Source organism: Pelodiscus sinensis, chromosome 15, assembly GCF_052426305.1.
Source record: "Pelodiscus sinensis isolate ZL-2025 chromosome 15, ASM5242630v1, whole genome shotgun sequence".
Classification (NCBI taxonomy): domain Eukaryota; kingdom Metazoa; phylum Chordata; order Testudines; family Trionychidae; genus Pelodiscus; species Pelodiscus sinensis.
In genome coordinates this window covers 5786070-5803924 of record NC_143066.1, presented here as the reverse complement: position 1 = coordinate 5803924, position 17855 = coordinate 5786070, and the positions used below count along the sequence as shown (strand labels likewise).

Genomic DNA, 17855 nt, shown 5'->3' with positions numbered 1-17855 from the left:
TGGGGAACCACTGGCCTAGGGACACCGTTCCTGCCCATCCTGGCTAATCGCCATTGATGGACCTGTGCTCCCTGTATTCATCTAGCTCCATATCTACCCTGTGCTCCGTGTATTCATCTAGCTCCGTATCTACCCTGTGCTCCGTGTATTCATCTAGCTCCGTATCTACCCTGTGCTCCGTGTATTCATCTACCCTGGTATAGTCTTGGCCTTCACAACATCCTCTGGCAGGCAGTTTAGCCCTTGTTTTCCGGAAGCAGGAGGCCTCAGAACCCTGAGATCCTTTCTGCCTCGGATGGAGCATGGGCAGCCCCTGGGCCGCTTTCTGGGGAGAGAAGATCATGGCTAAATTTCTGCTCCCCCCCATGGTGCACGGGGGCTTGCTGCTGCCTCTCCCCAGTCTGTGTCACTGAGCACGCGGCGCTTTGAGCTCGCAGGCACAGACGGGGCGCTGGAAGCGGAAGCTGGTTTCTCACAGAGCTAAGAGGCCCCGTGGAACGTCGCACCTCCTGGGATCAGCCCCAGCCGAGGTGCCAACTCTCACAGCTCAGCCCCAGCAATGCGGGGACCAGATTCCTGTAAGAAGGGCTCATTATGAAAACTGGCCACATGTTGCTACGTTCGGTGCCAGGAATGCAGAGCCAGGTTCATTTCAGGACTCCGGCTCGGGAAGCACAGGAGGCCGGGCGCCCTGCCTTGGGCTGCCCACACGGACAGCGACGAGACACGGCCCACCCCTCCACTGGCCTGCGTACAACGACACCAGCAGCGGAATGAAGGCAGCAGCATGGGGAGTAGCAAAGGGCCTTTGGGGGGCAGGGGATGGGCAATGCTCCTGCACCGTGCCAAGTCACTCGCATGGAACAAGGACCTGATCCTTCCCATATTCTCACCACAGTCCCAAAGAGTCTGCTAGGGAACCTGCCCTCCACCACCAAACAGCCTGGCTCTGACCCCGCCACAGGCTCCAGTGCTGGTCCTGCTCTCTCCTGAGTAACAGCCAGGGAGGGGCAGATCTCCGGGGTGAGAGCTAGTTTGCTCTTCCTGCCTCCAGCGGAATGTCGTTTCCCTTGTCCTAGTGCCAGAGGGCACCCCAGTCGGGCTCTCACTCCCTCACCTCCCCAGCAGGTCAAAGAGAGACTTTTCAGCCATATCCACGGTCAGCAAACACCATATAGGAATAAGCTGCCAAACAGAGGTTTCCCCCAGCCCCACTGATTAGCCCCCACCCCTCCCTTTGAGGAAGATGGGAAATCTGGGGCAGGAAGGTCATGCGACTTGGGCAAGGTCCCCGCAAGCCCTGAGCAGCACCAGGCTTAGCCCACCGACCTTGCTGCACTCGGGGCACTAGTCCGTGGCAGCGAAGAAATGCTGCCCCTGAATCGCTCCCCCAGCCCAGCTCGCACCACCCAGACAACTGCCCTTCCTGAGGAACCTTTGGGCAGTCCCTCCACACCGCCACCCCAACAGCTGCAGCATGGAGCTGCTCTGCCGGCTGCAGCAGCTGCAATTAATGCAAGGGCCTGTCCCTGCAGCAGAATTCCCTGCTTCACGGGACTGGAACTGAACCTGGGTTAGGCCTGCCCTGTGGGCGGGACCAAGCTCCTATCATCATGTTTCCAAACTCAGCGAGCGCCCAGTCTTCGCGTACCCCCGGCTCCAGTCTGCACACGATCTGGTCTCAGCCACACAGCTGAGATCAAACCGTCACACAGCAGAGGCCGCGCTGCGGACACACTGTCAGGCTCTGACCATTCTACCAGACAGCCTGCCTGTGTATAACCACCACACTTACACACTCCGGAGGCTGGAAAGTTTCCAGTCCAGGAGCCTGCAAGTGGCTGCTTGACCACCGCAAGGCTGAGTCCCGAATACAACTGGGGGGGTAGGGAGGGATGGACGGATGTTGCCTATTAGGGTAGCACTGGAGAGTCCCAGTCGGGGACCAGGAGCTGGCAGTGCTAGGAGCTGTACAAGCGATGGACTTCCTGTCCAGGGGGCTGCGTGGACACAGAAGAAAGGGCAGGGCTCATTTACCTTTTCAAATGCAGCCAGGAGAACGTGAGCGTGGCCCGTAACTTCAACCACTACTGGAAGGAGAGAACAACACGGGTTAAAACCTCGAACGAGGCCGGCACTTCCCAGCCCCTCCTCCCCCCAGAGGGAACAGAATGGGGGTTATGCGCCTCCCTGCCATTGGGGGGGGACGGGAGGGAGCCATGAAATCTCTCCTATTGCCCCGTGAGGCCAATCGTCTTGGCTTGGCGTGTGCTGGGGAGGAGGGATTCAGCATGAGGAACGAGACAGCTCAGGTTATGACTGGGAATCCAGCTGTTGACAATCCCATCCCATTTCCCACTTTCATTGGCTCGTGCTGCATTTTAATCCCACTCTGCAGCGCCTACGAGCTCTCCCAGCGACGCTGCCCAGGGATTCAATCAGTGGCTGCGCCCTGGGGCCGCTGGAGGATGGTTTCGTTCCCTGGTCCCATCTCTCCTCTTGCCCCAAAACAGGTATCAGGTTTGGCCCCATCCCACCTGGAAGCCTCCTCATTTTTCCAGGAGTAACCAGCTTAGCTTCCTGCCCTGCACACGTGGCTCCTCCGACGCTCAGGAGCCAGGCAAAACCAGTGTGTTTTAGGAATCAGGCTCACGATTCCAGCACTGACACGGATTCCCGTAACCTCTTCACCTTGACGCCTGGGTTTTCCCCAATGACAACTGGGGAGAATGCAGCCCGGCCAAGCAATCAAGGCACGTGGAGGAGCCGCGAGGTCAAGTGTTTATCGGCCTTTGGTTCCACACGTTGGCTGGCTAGGGACGCCGGGAAGGCTTTGAATGACCAGTCAGCTCCCAGGGCAGCCATGGCCAAAAGAAATGACTCCCTCAGCTCACAGGGAAGGGAGCTTTGTACTTCCTGTGCCGCCCCATTGGTCGGATTCTGGCATAAAAGGGTCACCCGCGAGGAGGGAACCTGTGGACTCTGTCAGAGTGACCCCGGGCAGGCACCAAATGCTCCCAAAGCGTCTTCGCAGGCAAAGTACAGCCAGCAAATGTAAGAGCGTGAGGGAGACCAAGGGGCTCAGCCCCTCCCTGCCCTCAGGGCGGGGGAAACGAGTCCCAGGGGACTCTCCTGCCAACAGGCCAGTGTAAATTAGGATCTGGGCTGAAGTTAACGCCATTGCTCTCAGCAGCCGTTCAAACACCAAGATAGAGACACAAGGACCCAAAGGGGAATGAGGCCTGTTCGTTCAGGCAGCTGGCATGGCCAGAACTAGACGGTCACATTTTGCACAGACTTGCCCCTCCCTGAACGCTTTTAAACTGGGATGGACCTGGACCTGCTCTGTATTCTCAGCTCTGCACAGAAAGCTCGCACCGTCGGGCAGCTCTCGGACTGACGGCACTTCTCATCTGCTGTTACATTTCATTGAATGCGCTTGCCTGCAACTGCGCAGGCGATCAGAACGCTTATGGCTGGCTCTCTCCCGTTAAAAGGAAAGAGACGGGCCCATCAGCGTCTCTCAGATCCCGCTGAAGTATCAGCTACTTGTGTGCGTTGATATTTTTGCCAGGAAGGGATTTAAAAGCAATCGCTCATCTAGGTTATTAGGACTAGGGATGCAAATGGTTAACTAATACCCATCATTCTGACGGGGTGATGCACACGGTTAACCAGTGGGGGCCACTCCAGGCTGACTTGGACCAGTCTGGGCCGGACAGGGGGGCCTTTCCAACCCAGCCACGACCGGGAGGGCCCTGCCCACCCGTTTAATGTGTTAACCCTGTGTTTCTCAAACTGTTGGTCATGACCCCACTCCCCTGGGGGAGGTCGTAAGCAACTTAGAGGGGGTTGCAGTATCACAAAGTTTGAGAACCCCTAGGTTAGCCAATTAAACAGGACTTTACATCCTTAATCAGGACGGATTTACAGAGTTTATTAAATCAACGGGAGTGCAGCACAGAAGTCTATTCTCAAAGCAAACCCCAGACATAATGAGACACTTTTACATCAAAGAAAATCAAATTTCTTTACGCGTCTCACGAACAGCACCTGAGATTACAGCAACGGCCAACATTTTACAATGCCTTTTCTTCATGCCGCATTATGCCTTATCGCTCAACTTGACGTTGGTTCATTATCTTGGGATTTTTCTCCCCTCGTTTTCCTTGCCATCAATTTCTAGGCAGTTTCCCATTTGGGGCTGTCATGCCCTAGCACAATGCTACAATGTTTGGGCTAGAAATAGAGTAATGCTCAATAATCAGTTGGTCTCCAGCTTTGGAAGAGTTTCCAAACAAGCTATGGTGAAATCGTGGCCCCACTGATTAACAGGGAAAGGACTGGCTGAGGGGAAAGTTGACCTAAGTGTGTCCATTAACGGCTGGCATTCAGAAGGACGGAGACAGACACACACAGCGTGCAGAGAAACAAACCTCTGCAGTAGGAATGGCAGTCTAGATACTATATCCGTTAGCCAGCCCTGCTTTAAAAAGAAAAGCAACGGATGTTTTTAAATGGCTGAATGTATGAAAATTCAATAGAGAAGAAACCGTTCTGGCAGATCGTCCAGTAGAGCCGAGATAAAGCAGCTCTCTGAACTAATCAGGGGTTTTCAACATTCAAAAGTTGGATTTCATGGTAAAAACAAATTTGATTTCACAGTGATTTGAACAGCGTGGGAGTATTAGTTATCACCTAAAGGTCTCACCCAGCTCAGGGCCTGCCTGTATTAGGCACTGCCACTCAGAGGCGGAAGAATTACTATCCCCATTTTACAGATGGGAATGGAGGTGCGGCGAGGCGAAGGAACTTGCCCCAGGTCACACTAGCAGTCTGTGGCAGAGCCAGGGGCTGAACCAAGCTCCAGCCTAGACTCTCTCTCAAAATGAAATCTGAGCATAAAAGCCAGATCTGACTCTACCTGGATCCCTTTCCCATGGAGGCTCAAGTCACATTCCTGGAACATTTGAAACACAAGGAGTCTTTAAGCTCCACCCTTAGGTGTTTGGCAGTAGCCCCCCTATGGCTATGTCCACACTGCAAGCCAGGGGCATGAGTCCCATGCCTGCATACACGACCTCATGCCTGAGCCAAGAAGGGTACAAATAGCAGGGTAGCGACAGCAGAGGCATGTCGGTGTTGTGAACCCTCCTGACCCTGGTGGGTACGTCCTTGGCACAGCTCAGCCATGCGCCTGCCGAAACCGCCCATGCTACTGTGGCCACACTGCTCTTCATGCTCGCGGTAGCTCGCAGAGAGCTAGCATCTGCGACAGGGACTCAGCCCGAGCTCACAATACAGACAAGGCCTCTCAGGAGCATGGCAAAACAATGGATGAAAACACATCTAGCTTACCGTCCCCTTCATCCACTACGGCTTGGATCACCACAGGGAACACACCACGGTCCAAATCGAAGTTCAGCTGAGAGGAAAGAAAACAGGGTTTCAACACGGCCTACGTCACACCAGCATCCAAACAGGTGTAAAAGAAAGGCTCCGGGATGGGGGCAGGCCCCGGGATAGCGGCTGAATCCATCCGCCCACCAGAGAAAACGTGTGTCTTCCAGAGGGAAGCAATATCATGGAGGTGGTGATTACACAGGAAAAAACAGCGAGCAGACCAAGGAACCACAGCAATTTGGATTCACACAGTATTCGCTTCCTGCCAATTCACATATCCAAAGGAGCCCGTGTGTGATTTCCAGCTGCACAGTGTACCTCATGCTACTAGTGCTGCATCGGAACGGGAGGCTACTGTAGTAGTATTCTGTATGTAGTGTGGCAGATTTTGCTTCCTACTTTTTTTTCTTCACTCAGCGCACAACCTGTGGAACTCCTTGCCAAAGGATGTGGTGAAGGCTAGGACTTGAACAGGATTAAAAAAAAGAGCTAGATAGATTCATGGAAGTTAGGTCCATCAATGGCTATTAGCCAGGTTGGGTAGGAATGGTGTCCATAGCCTGTTTGTCTGGAAATGGGTGACAGGGTTGGGATCACGTGAGGATTCCCTATTGTGTTCCCTTCCACTGGGGCAGTGGTCACCAACCAGTAGATCCGGAATTGTGGGCGGGGGGTGGAGGGAGTTTGCTGGCTGCTTTTAGAAGCGATGCACCTGCCTTAGCCCCACTGCAGCCACCACCCAGAAGCCACCTGAGATAAGCAGTGTCTAGCTGGAGCCAGCTCCGAGCCCCTGACCCAGTCATGTACCCCTCCTGCATCCCCTGCCCCAGCCCTGAGCCCCTTGAACCCAAACTCCCTTACAGAGCCTGTACCCCGACCCCCCTCCTGTACCCCAACTCCCTGCCCCAGGCTCAGCTCCGAGCTCCCTCACACTCCAAATCCCTCAGCCCAAGACCAGAGCCTGTGCCCTGATCCTCTGCCCCTGCCTGGTGAAAGGAGGGAGGATGGAGTGAGCAGGGCAGGACCTCAGAGAAGAGGTACGAAGGAGGTGGGGCGAGGGTATTTGGGTCTGAGGTAGGTCCTGGATTGCACTTCAATTGAAAAAGCGATCTTGTACTTAAAAAGGTTGAGACCCCTGCTCCAGGGCACCTGGCATTGGCCACTGTCGGCAGACAGGACACTGGGCTGGACGGGCCTTTGGTCGGACCCCATCTGGCCGCTCTTGTGTTTCTACAAACTAAGAATCACAAACTAAAATGAGTCAAAAGCGAAAGGCTCTTGCAAAACTAGCAAACGTCATTCGGGGACGTATTGGCGGGCGTGTTGCGAGCAGGACGTGAGATGTCATTCCTCCACTCTACTCCGTGCTCCGCTGGAGGACGGCGTCCAGTCCTGGGCACTGCGCTTCAGGAAAGATGGGGACAAATGGAGGGGAATCCAGAGGAGCGAGCCAACAATCATTCAAAGGCTAGAAAACGTGAGGTGCGAAGAGCAATTGAAAAAACAGGGCTTGTTTAGTCTGGGGAAGGCAGGGAAGGGAGACAGAACCGTTTTCAGTAACAGGAAAGTGAAATTATTATTTTTGTCCACCGAGGACAGGACAAGCCATGGGCTTAAAATGCAGCCAGGGAGGTTTGGGTTGGCCTTTAGGAAAAACTTCCTGCCTGCCAGGGCAGTTAAGCACTGGAACAAAACGCCTAAGGAGGTTGTGGAATTTCAGTCAGTGGAGGTTTTTAAGAACAATTAGACAAACACCTGTTAGGGATGGGCTATCATGGGTTCCCAAACGGGGGCGTGAAGAAATTCCGGGGAGGGGGGGGCCGCGAGGCAACCCAGCCATCCCCCCCCCCCGTCAATCTCACCCCAACTTTTGCTGCTATTTTTTGGGTTTCTCAAAAATCAAAAGGGGGGGTGTGACGCCAAAACGTTTGGAAATAACCCTTAGTCCTGCCTCAGAGAGCGCCTATGGAAGCCCTTCCAGTCCTGCAGTTCTGTGATTGGCTGACCGCAGGGAGGCCCTACGTGTAGCGTACAGCTTTTGCTCCCTGCTTTGTACCTCAGCACAGTAACGGCAGGCTACGGCCTTTTAAAAGCGTGTACTTCGGCTGGGAACGAACCACCCTGCCCATGCCACAAGAGTAACTCGCGGGGCCACACGCAGGACGTGACAGCGGATTAGCTCACAGCAGCAGCTCAGTAAAATGGCAAGCTGGCATAGCCCTTCCGCCTGAACGCAGCGCCCCCCGGGAACACAGCGCATGGGTTTTCCTCTCCTGCCATGTGGGAGCAGAGAAGGGTCAGAAACATGAATTTCAAAGCAACAGCAGGCAGGGGCAATTGCAAGTCTCACGTGGACGCGCATGGCGTAGGCCCCAAAGCTCCTATTGCCTGAATGCCACATCGCACTTTACGAATCTCGTCAATCACAGACAACAGACCCTTAGAGGATTATCAGCTGCCAGGAGTGGCGGTGGCTCAGGATTCTTTTCCGGAGTCACCTGGAACTCCTGCCTCGGTTTCCCTGCTACAACGTGCGAACACGGCTAAAGAACTCCACTGGCTACGGAGCTCTATGTAGCCGCAGGCAGACACTAAACCGCGGCGTCTCTCGTGCTCAGCACCAGCTCCAAGGAGCTGTGCAGCGTGAGAAGGCACCTGCCTGGGGGAGGGCAAGAAACCCAGCCCCTGCGGTTCTCCAGGCTGGGGTGCCCCACGTGCTACCTCTGGGCTCCTCATGGGCAAGAAAGAAGAGCCCATTGGCTAAAGATGGGGCTTCGTGAGGAACAGGAGATTGAGTTTAGGGATGTAAAATCCCATTTCATCAGTTTGCTGCTTGAACATTATCTTTAACTGGTTAACCGCTTAAACGGGGGGCAGATGGGAGCACCCACCTTGGTGCTCCAGCTGGGCCTGCCACAGGTGGGGGGCTGTTCCAGCCCCTGCTGGTAACCGTAACCAGGAAGCACCAGCCGGTTAACCATTCACATCCCTAATTTATTTCAAGCTGAACAAGAGCTCATCGTAGGTCAGACTCTCAGGAATGCCACATCCAAGGCCTCTTCCTGCGCTGAGCCTTCCACAGTTCAGAAGACGTCAGCCCCCATCTCGTCCTACTGCCCAAGCACTGACTGGCCAGCCCTCTCTCGCCCGGAAGGCAGAGTCACAGCCTGACGTGCACCGCGGCTCTGACCCAGCCACCCGAGCAAGGCTCGCAGGCACACCGTAGAACGCCGCCACCATGTTCCCATTGGCAGACCAAGAGTTCTTCCCTGCACATCAGGATAATCGCCACTGTTCTACAGAACAGCCCCCGCGTTCCCTTGGCCCCCTCTGGGGCAGTCTGAGAAAAGGAGGTCCAACGGGTGACAGGCTGCATTTGCTGGGAGAAAGGATACACGGCTTAGCACCAAGAGCTGCTGACCCAGGCCTGTGAGGTATCTGAGTCCTCCAACACCAACCACATTAACAGAACAAAGCCCCAGATTCCTAAGGAAAAACACATATGCAAAACATTCCCTTTAGGCCACCTTTCTACCTCCGAAAGCAGCAAAACAGCCTCACATGCAAACACCCTTCCTCTTTGCAGTCCCTTTGGAAAGCCGCGACGCCACCCACATGCCACGGGCCAGGAGCCCCTACTCCTGTGTATCACCCCAGACAGACCATTTGACGCTCCCTAGCGACTCATCGACTTTGCCTGCAAACAGAACCAGAAAGGACTGGGGTGGGCAATACGCTGCTTTCAGACATCACCGCGAGCTGGGAGTTGTCTGTAGGGTCCTCAACATTAGAGCTGTTTGTTGCATCTGAAAGGACTAAAGGAACCAGCCTTCTGCTCTTGCTGGCAGTTGCAAGCAGCGCTGCGGGTGACGTTACACCGTGAGCCCAGGGTGCAATTCCCTGCCCCTGCTAGCTAGATCTGTAGCCTGGGCAGAGGCCGCAGAGCGATGGCTGAGCCCTACTGAGTACCCACCCCCGGTTTCACACAAGTCTGCTTCTGTGGGGCCTCCCCAGCTGCGCTGCTCTTGATACTAGCACTAGCCCGATAAGCACTGGTGTGAGCGGGGGAACCATACCCCTAGCTCGCAGTGTGACACACACACACACACACACTTTTGGACATTAGCAACAGAGATGTTCCAGTGTAGCAAATTAACAAAACTGGCACGAAGGTGACTGGGCAGAGGAGGGGGGTGTCTGCTGGTTCAGATGAGCGGGGCTGGGAAACAGCGCACACAGGGGAAACGGGTACGCATGAGTCTCAATTAACATCTGCCCAGTTTTTCCAATAGGGTAGAAATGGGCTTGGAACAACTCTCTGCACCCTGCTGAATAATGTAGTCAAGACACGCCTTGAACGCAGACCCTATAGCTCCTCTGCCCAGGGAAGCAGACAGGGCCCCTGGGTAGAGGTGGAGGGGGCCAGCTCAGCACTCCCAAAAGGGGCGGGGCCTCAGGCAGAAGGGGTGGGGCCAGAGAGAGCCCCCTCCGTGCACCCATACTGTATGCTGCCCAGGGCTCGGATGGCAATTTAAAGGGCCCAAGACTCTGGCTGCTGCCACTACCACAGTAGCAGCCAGGAGCCCCGGACTTTTGCCAGCCCCATCGGCGGGCCTGCCTATGCCTTTAATGCCATGGGAATAGAGACCAGAGACAGCAGCACAAGCTCTGCATTTTCTAACCTCGCCACTAGAGTCTTCCCGCAGCTTCTTGGCAAGTGGCTGACGGTGCAGCTAATAACGTGAAAAAAATACCTCCAGCCTGCCCCATTCTTCAATAAGTCCTAGGCCTCAGTTTGCCAGGCCAGGGCAATATCACAGGCTTTAATGGTAATCTATTCACGCCAGCTAGATTGGCATCAATTTCAGCCTGTCCTCCCCACCGCCCACGAACCAGGAGATCGGTTGAACCGCAGGCAAGAGCAAACAAGGCACCAGTATTGACACACACGAGTTCGAGCTCAGACAGCAGTAACTGCCAGGAGGGGTTTACATTGGCGATGCCTGCTGAAGAGGAACACATGCCAGGTGGAGTATTAAAGGAGGCGGCCAAACGAATGGGCCAGCGTTTGTTCAAGCAGAACCGTCCCCCAATCTTGGTTAACATTGACGAGATGACCCATGGGGCATTGGGTACAGTAAGCAGCACAGAATTTGGACTCATCTTAAAAAAAATATATCGCAAGGCAAATCCCCCAAACACTGGAAGTGTGAAGGTTGCTAAAACACCCTCCACTCTGTCCATTGCAGGGCACGAGTCAAGGAAGCTGAGCGGGAAGAGGAGACCAGAAGTCCTGCTGACTGCAGCCAGTCTGGGCTCGCTGGGATTTATGAAATAGGGATGTAATAGTGTAGTCGATTAACTGATAAGCAAAAGCTTATAGGTTAATGCTACAGACTACACATTCCCCCCCCCCTCCACTCAGACCATGCAGTACATTTTTTAGCAGGCTGGCCAGCAGCCCAACCTTGCACTGGGTCTGGGACCTACCGCTGCTGTGGACACTGCATTTAAAGTGTACTAGGAGCCAGGCAGCCTGGGTTCAGTTCCAGCTCGTGCCGGGTCTAGGAGCTTAGCCCCTCCCCCTGGACAGGGGCTGCTGCCTCTATATCAGAGGCAGCAGTGCAGGGCGATAGGCAGCCAGTCCACTAGGGGAGCTGCTTTTTAAATGGGCTCCCTTTGAGGACCAGCTCCCACCTGGCATCCCGCACTGCTTTCTCTGATACAGAGGCAGCAGCATGGAGTGGCAGGGGGCTCCTCGGGAGTGGGGTCGGAGCACACTGGCTTCTGGTCCCACCCCCAGGGACTACAGAGTAGTCGACTAACCGATAGGAATTCAGGAGGTTAATCGACTATTCAATTAACCGATATTTAACATCTTTATTATGAACCAGGCTCTGAGAAGGCGTATTGAAATGTTCAGCCACTAGGTGGCACTGGCTGTCACATCGCTTGCCTTGGCTGGTGACAGCCACAACTGGCAGTACACAAAAGCCTCTTAAGGAGATTACATCTTCTCTCCCCATGCTGAAAGCTCTGTGGCCTGTCCAAACCTGGTACTAAAGCTAGACCTACCAGTAGCCGCCCTGCAGTGCAGCACATGACATTGAGGCAAGGACCTTATGAGGACCTTGAGGTACAGACTCCCCACCCCAGGCCTTCCTAACAACTATCAGCTTTTCCTTCCTCTGTCTAGGGGGACCAGATGTCCCGATTTTATAGGGACAGTCCCAATATCTGGAGCTGTGTTTTATACAGGTGCCTGTTATCCCTAAACCGGTCCCGATTTCACACACTTGCTGTCTGGTTCCCCTGCTCAGATACTTTATCCTGCAATGAAGTCACTACCCATCCGCAGCACTGTGGGATATTTGTATCAGCGTCAAGGCCGTTAAAGACAGGAGGTTCATTTAAATATGGAAACAAATGAGCCAACTGGCACTTTGAGCGAGTGGTTACAAACCTCCAATTTAACAACATCTGCAACAGGCTGCAGAACGTACTGAAGCCCCAAGTCCATCGCAAACGTGGGAACGAGGGGAAGAGGATTATGCCTGCTGGGGCTTCATGTATCTGGGATGCTGGCAGAACCATTAGCCCTCACTGTAGTTAATCCACCTTCCCAAGAGGTGGATGATAGGTCAACCGAAGAATTCTTCCACCAACTGACTGCTGTCAACACCAGGTTAGATTCGCTTAAACCTCACACCCTGAATGATGTGGTTTTCACACTCCTGAGCCACGTAGTTGGATCAACTTTTCCAATACAGACTTGGCCTTACTCCAAATTTCCACTACAAATGCATAGAGCCACTGTAGTTGGTACATTGCTCGTGCGTGTGCATACTTGTACCCTAGTGGTGGCAATGGGCGTACACGGCAAGATACTTGTACCGACGCAGAATGTGGTGCACCATGGGTAGACATCTCACTGTCCAACTCACCACCATCTAGCACACTGTATTTTGGGAAGTCTCGGCAATGCACGAGGGGGTCAAGACAAGCAGCACAGGAGCGACTGGGAGCCCAGGGTCAACTTCCTAGTTGGCAGCTGTCTCCATTCTAGAACCTTATCCGTATCCCAACATTTTTGCACCTTTTTTTTGAAATTCCACAAGTCCACACGGCCCTCGTTGCTGTCCACTACTCCGGTCAGAAGCATGGCACCTGAACTATTGTCACAGGCACCGCAAAGGACGCCAGATCCTGCAGAGTTTGTAGAGATGCAAGAACTACTGAAGGACCCTGGACAGCAGATCTGCGTGGGCCACGGCAAGAACCAAGTCGAGTTTGTTGGTGGCATTTGTGGAGCAGCTGCAGGAGGTGGAGAGCTGCTGTGGGCCCTGAGAAACAAGCACTGTCTGGTGGGACTGCAATGGCGGCAGAACTTTCAGATGTGCGAGGCCACATTAATGGATCGGAGCGCTGAGCTTGTCCCAGCCTTCCATTATAGGGACACCAACAGGAGAGCCGCCCTGGTGCCAGAGAAGCAAGTGACGAGCACAGTGCAGAAACTTACGAATGCCAAATTTCAATCTGGAGTCAGGAAATCCACTGGCAAGATTTCTGCTGCTGGTTCGGGGCTGAGCCCCCAGGCCCAGGAGATGCAGTGTATCAGGCAGGAGTGTGTCGCTGGCCTGGGCAGCTGTATTCAGCCATGGAGAGCTGTACGGTGCAGTTGCTAAGATAGGCAATCAGGAAAAGGAATTGCAAAAACGTGCTGGGCTTTGAAAGGAGGCTTCTGGTGTCCAGGACACCTGGGAGTTGACAATGATGACCAATCAGCCAGGGTGGGGTATTGGACAGTTGCTGGAGTACCGTGAAGGTCGACATAAGTAACACCATGTCTACACTCGCGCTGCATTGATCTAAGTACAATAACCCTGGCTCTACGCTGCTCAGGGAAGTGGTGTTACGCTCTTGGCATCCCGGGATACTTACAGTGGTGGGAGACAAAGTTAAGCCCAGACACATGCCCAACTAGATCCAGGTATGTTGCCTTGCATCACTAGCTCTGCAGTGTAAACCAGGCCTTAGTTATTTTGCGGGAGAACAGAAAATTGGGAAGCTACAACTCTTCTGTTGCTAGTTTCAGTCTAATCACTGCAGAGGCCAAATGTCCCAGGAAATATTTATCTACAGACTTCCGAGAAAAACTTTCAGATCTCAACTACATAACGACACTATTGTGTATCCCCTCAGAGCAGCTGCTAATAAAGGGCTTGTGACTGCTACCACTTCCTGCCTCAGCTCACTTTCAAAACACTGAGATCATCCACAGGGAAACGCTGCATCTCTCGCTAGCCATTTGCAGACCACGTTTTCAAACTACCATGGTCGGTGCCAAACAGTCCTAACTTATTACTGATCGTTGGCTAAGGGGTTGCTGAAAGCAGCTCTTAGGTTCCTGCTTTGCTTCCTGCTCCAATCTATTTCAGCAAGAGCAGCGATACCATTTGGCACATTTAGTGGAGAAAGCACGGCCCAGAACCACGGTTGTTTTGGAATCGGGATCGGCACACTGTCTGAATTGTCCCCCAAAGATGGTACTTCACGTTCCCGCGTGACTCTGTAGAAGACACTTTCAGCTCTGCAAGCCTCTTCCTACAGTCTGCCAATGAATCAACACACGTGAAGACAACATGGACTTCGTCAAGTTCATCCTACCAACCAGCCCAGGCGATACTGCTTTCCATTCCGTTGTCTGGAAGCGGGGCTAGGTCCCATACAAGTGTTACATTGGGCAAAAGCACGCCCACCTTTTTTTTCCTGACAAACCAATAGCGAAGCTGGCAAGCAGCCTACAGGGCTTAAGCGTATGCAGCTACACAGCAACGCACCGACGACGGACAGAGGACCAGTTAGGAACATCAGCCACACATGTTCTTGGGTACGAAGAGGAGAAGGGAACACCTGGAAATCCCCCTCTGAGCCATGCTGCCGGTGCGGCACTGGTTCCCAAGCAGCGCTCCCTACTACGAAGCCAGCTGCAGACCTGCCAGATGACACCGCTGCCCACGCAACACAGCAGCAGAGTGGAGCAGCAAAATTTGGTGTGCAGAAGGGATGGGAAGGGGGTTTACAGCATAGTGCTTCTATAGCACCAAACGGCTCTGAAGGCTTGCCCCACAGATGTGCAGTACATCATTCGCCCCCACCTCTGCGGGCACACAGCTGTTTAAAGATGAGCTGCAAAACTTTTGCTAAGAGTTAAAAACCTGTTTGCACAATTATAAGTGGCTCTGGCTGGTCCAAGACGCCAGTAGCAGAGGAGTCGAACACATTTGCTTTTCTAAGAGGCTGAGGAGCGTCTGGGCTGCCAACATCCTGCTTGGTTCGGCAGAGCGAGCAATGAAGGGAGCGAAAAGCAGGGCTGGGAGCGGGACAGGGCTTTCAGGCCGCAGCAGGCGTACTTGGGAGGTCATTTAGTGGTAGAGAAGCCGGGACGCCTGAGCCCAGACTAACATTCTATTTGCTTTTTTGACTGTCGCTGCACACGGAGTGGATGTTTCAGAGAACTAGCCACAATGACTCCAAGATCTCTCGAGAGTACTTGTAGCTAAATTAGTCTCCATCATATTGTATATATAGTTGGGATTATTTTTTCCAGTGTGCATTACTTCACATTTATCAACATGAAATTTCATTTGCCATTTTCTTGCCCAATCACTCAGTTTGGTGAGATCTTTTTGAAGCTCTAGACAGTCTGCTTTGGTCTGAACTCTCTTGAGCAGTTTGGCATCATCTGCAAATTTAGCCACCTCACTGTTTACCCCTTTCTCTAGATCATTTCTCAAGGATACTTTCATTTCCTCGTAAGAATCTTCTTATCCATTCAATCCCAAGCAAAGCTTCCTGAAGGCTAGTCATAAATGCTCACTTTCCCAACCAACACAGCTTCAGTCAAAAGGAAACATGAGTTCTTTGACACCCCTGAATGAGCCCAGATATGCTTTACAGCATCAATGACCTCGGCAGCGTCTGTCCAAAGGGCTGTAGTGAATTTTTAAATCAAGATCTGGGGGATGCTTGTGTAAAATATCTGCTCTAGTGTAAATAGGAACAACTGTGGGGCAGTTCTCTGGCTTGTTTTACTACATGATCGCAGTGGCCCGCTGTCCCTTACGGCTTTGGAGTCAATGAAGACATATGCACCCACATCACTACTCTAACACACACAGACTAGGGGAAAAAACCACACACAAACACCCCGATTCCCCAATAGGGCCCCATGAGAAATGGAGTACTAATCCTAATGCACAGCCCACCACGCAAACCAGAATTGCTCTTTTCTCTAGAGAAGATGAGCATTTATTTTCCAAGCGACCACATTCGTATATGGCCGATTCTGACTTCCTTTGATGGGGCACAGAAAAGGCCAGTATTGTAACTGGAAACGCTCTCTTAAAGACAGGTGCATGCCAATCGTGTGGTTTAATAGGTTTGCTATGGAAAGTGGACACCCACTTTTCCGTAGGCTCTGTGTAACCAGACAGGTTACGAGGCCATAAATGCCTCTCTAAAGGGGATTTACGTCCCTGTGCGCCCCCAGTGTCCTGATAACCTGGGAGAGCATGAAGACTGGCTACAAAACAAGCAGCTTCCTTTGCAGTGGGCCCAGCGTCATGCACCCAGAGCTGGAGACGAGTCTCGGTCTGCTCCACGTCGCTAAGATCCTGTCAGGCAGGCCCGTTATGTTTTGCTTAACGCACCTCCCCAACAGTTGTCCTGCATGTTTCAGGACAATTTTTCCCAGGGCCCTTCACCCCACGCTGACTGATTATGCCATGGCAGCTGGGACTGGTCATTTTCCAGCTACCCTCAGGAAGTTAAACAGAGCCCAGTGTTTCAAGAACAATAGGGTTTTGGAGACGAGGGAAATCCAAGGAGAGCGTTACCTCATCGTCTTTCCAGTCTGAGAAATCAATCTTGAAGGAAGGCAGGGAGAATTGCTGGCTCACCCCTCTCTTGTAATGGACCGTCTCCGACTGGAGAGAAGGATTCTTTGTGCTGTATCTGGAGAGGGGGTGAAAAAGAAGACTCAGGGTAACAAGTGATCGCTCTGTGCTGATGGGAGGCAAGGCATTCCTGCCTGGAATCGCAAGGGGCTGCTCTGAGAAGCGGAGCTGGCCGGGGCTGGCAGCCATTCGCTCTGCACACACAAAGGGGGGAGGAGGGGAAGGGAGCTCAGGAGAGGGAGACAGCGCAGGTAGGCAGCCCTGGTCGGAGTTCCAGCTGACCAGTTCCACGGTGGCCTGGCTGGGGATGTTGGCGAATGGGGCAGCCCACAGCACTGCAGACAAGGGGCCCCCTATTGAGCCCAGGCAGACCCCATAGAGCGGGAGCACTGGCACTGCTGGCACATTGTTTAGCAGGCTCGGGTCTTTGGTTGGGAGGCAGAAGCCTGGGCCCCTTCACATGCACAGCGGAGAGCCTGCACGGTGATCTAACCGTGATCAATCGCTCCTCACGTGTGGACAGGACACCGGGGCCCCACCTAAGGGATGGCGTTTAGCACCTGCTAGCGGCTGCCAAGGCAGCTCGGCATCGGACCAGCACGTGGGCCAAGCAGCAGGGACTACGTTGGACACCCTCCTTCTTGCCCCCGTGTCTCCAAGCCACGTGCCCCGTTCTCTTGCGGGGAGAGACACGCATCCTTGCTCTGCAGGCAGTATGACTCCAATAGCTCAAGAGCCCCCCACCAGCTGCACCGATATCAGGCCCAGGGGTGCTGGCCCTACCTACGGTAGCACCTAAGGCGCTTCTATTGCATAGGACCTTATTCTGAAACCAAGGCATCACCTGGAGCGGTAGGGCCAGCTGCACCCTCCAGGCCTTTGACACTTGTCACCAGCTGGGGTCTCTCCCTTAACCCAGGTGAGAAATCATTTCCACCTGGTGCCACTATTTACCACGTCCAGGGTGCAGGGAGGTCTTACAAGCCACAGAGGAAGCAAACGTCCCTGGCACAAGCTAACGCAGAAACAACCATCTTTGGGGGGGTTAGAGTTCAAAGCCAGGCCCGAGAGCACAGACCTGTGCGTGCAGAGCGTTAGCTGGCCCAGGAACAGGCTGTTATTCACTGTATAGACTAGCCTCTGGAGGGGGAAACTCGCTTTGCCAGTGCTTGGCACAAACACATTGTAAGAGAGGCAGCAGGGCTGACAGGATTGTCAGGCCCTGGGACAATGCAGGAGGGGGCCCCCCCCATGCTCCCGGAAGGGGCGGAGCCTTGTGCAGAAGGGGCAGGGCTGGGGACGGCCAGCCCTCAGCGCCGCCCGGACCACTCCCTCCCTCGGCCCTCAAAACTGTACAGAGCGCTCTGGCAGCGATTCTAAAGGGCCCGGGATCCAGGTGCCACCGCTGGCCCTGGCCCTGACTCACTGGGGAAACTGTCCTCTTTGCCCCCATCCCACCGGTGGCCTGGGGAGAGGAGCGGCAGCAGCTCTGAA

The 17855-nt window shown here is 53.8% G+C and overlaps 1 protein-coding gene across 4 annotated transcripts in view; it reads right to left on the bottom strand.

The window, feature by feature from the left end:
• Positions 1–17855, bottom strand: part of MGRN1 (mahogunin ring finger 1) — a 70460-nt gene that overhangs the window by 19949 nt on the left and 32656 nt on the right. For 2 of the 4 annotated variants that reach the window (XM_075899121.2, XM_075899123.2), the window contains exons 5-7: positions 16302–16419; positions 5359–5425; positions 2038–2087 (exon numbers count right to left, since the gene is read on the bottom strand). In XM_075899121.2, coding sequence (XP_075755236.1) covers positions 2038–2087; positions 5359–5425; positions 16302–16419 — 235 coding nt within the window. Of the gene's footprint in view, positions 1–2037; positions 2091–5358; positions 5426–16301; positions 16420–17855 lie in introns of all 4 variants that reach the window. The other 2 variants (XM_075899122.2, XM_075899120.2) reach the window with 1 other exon arrangement.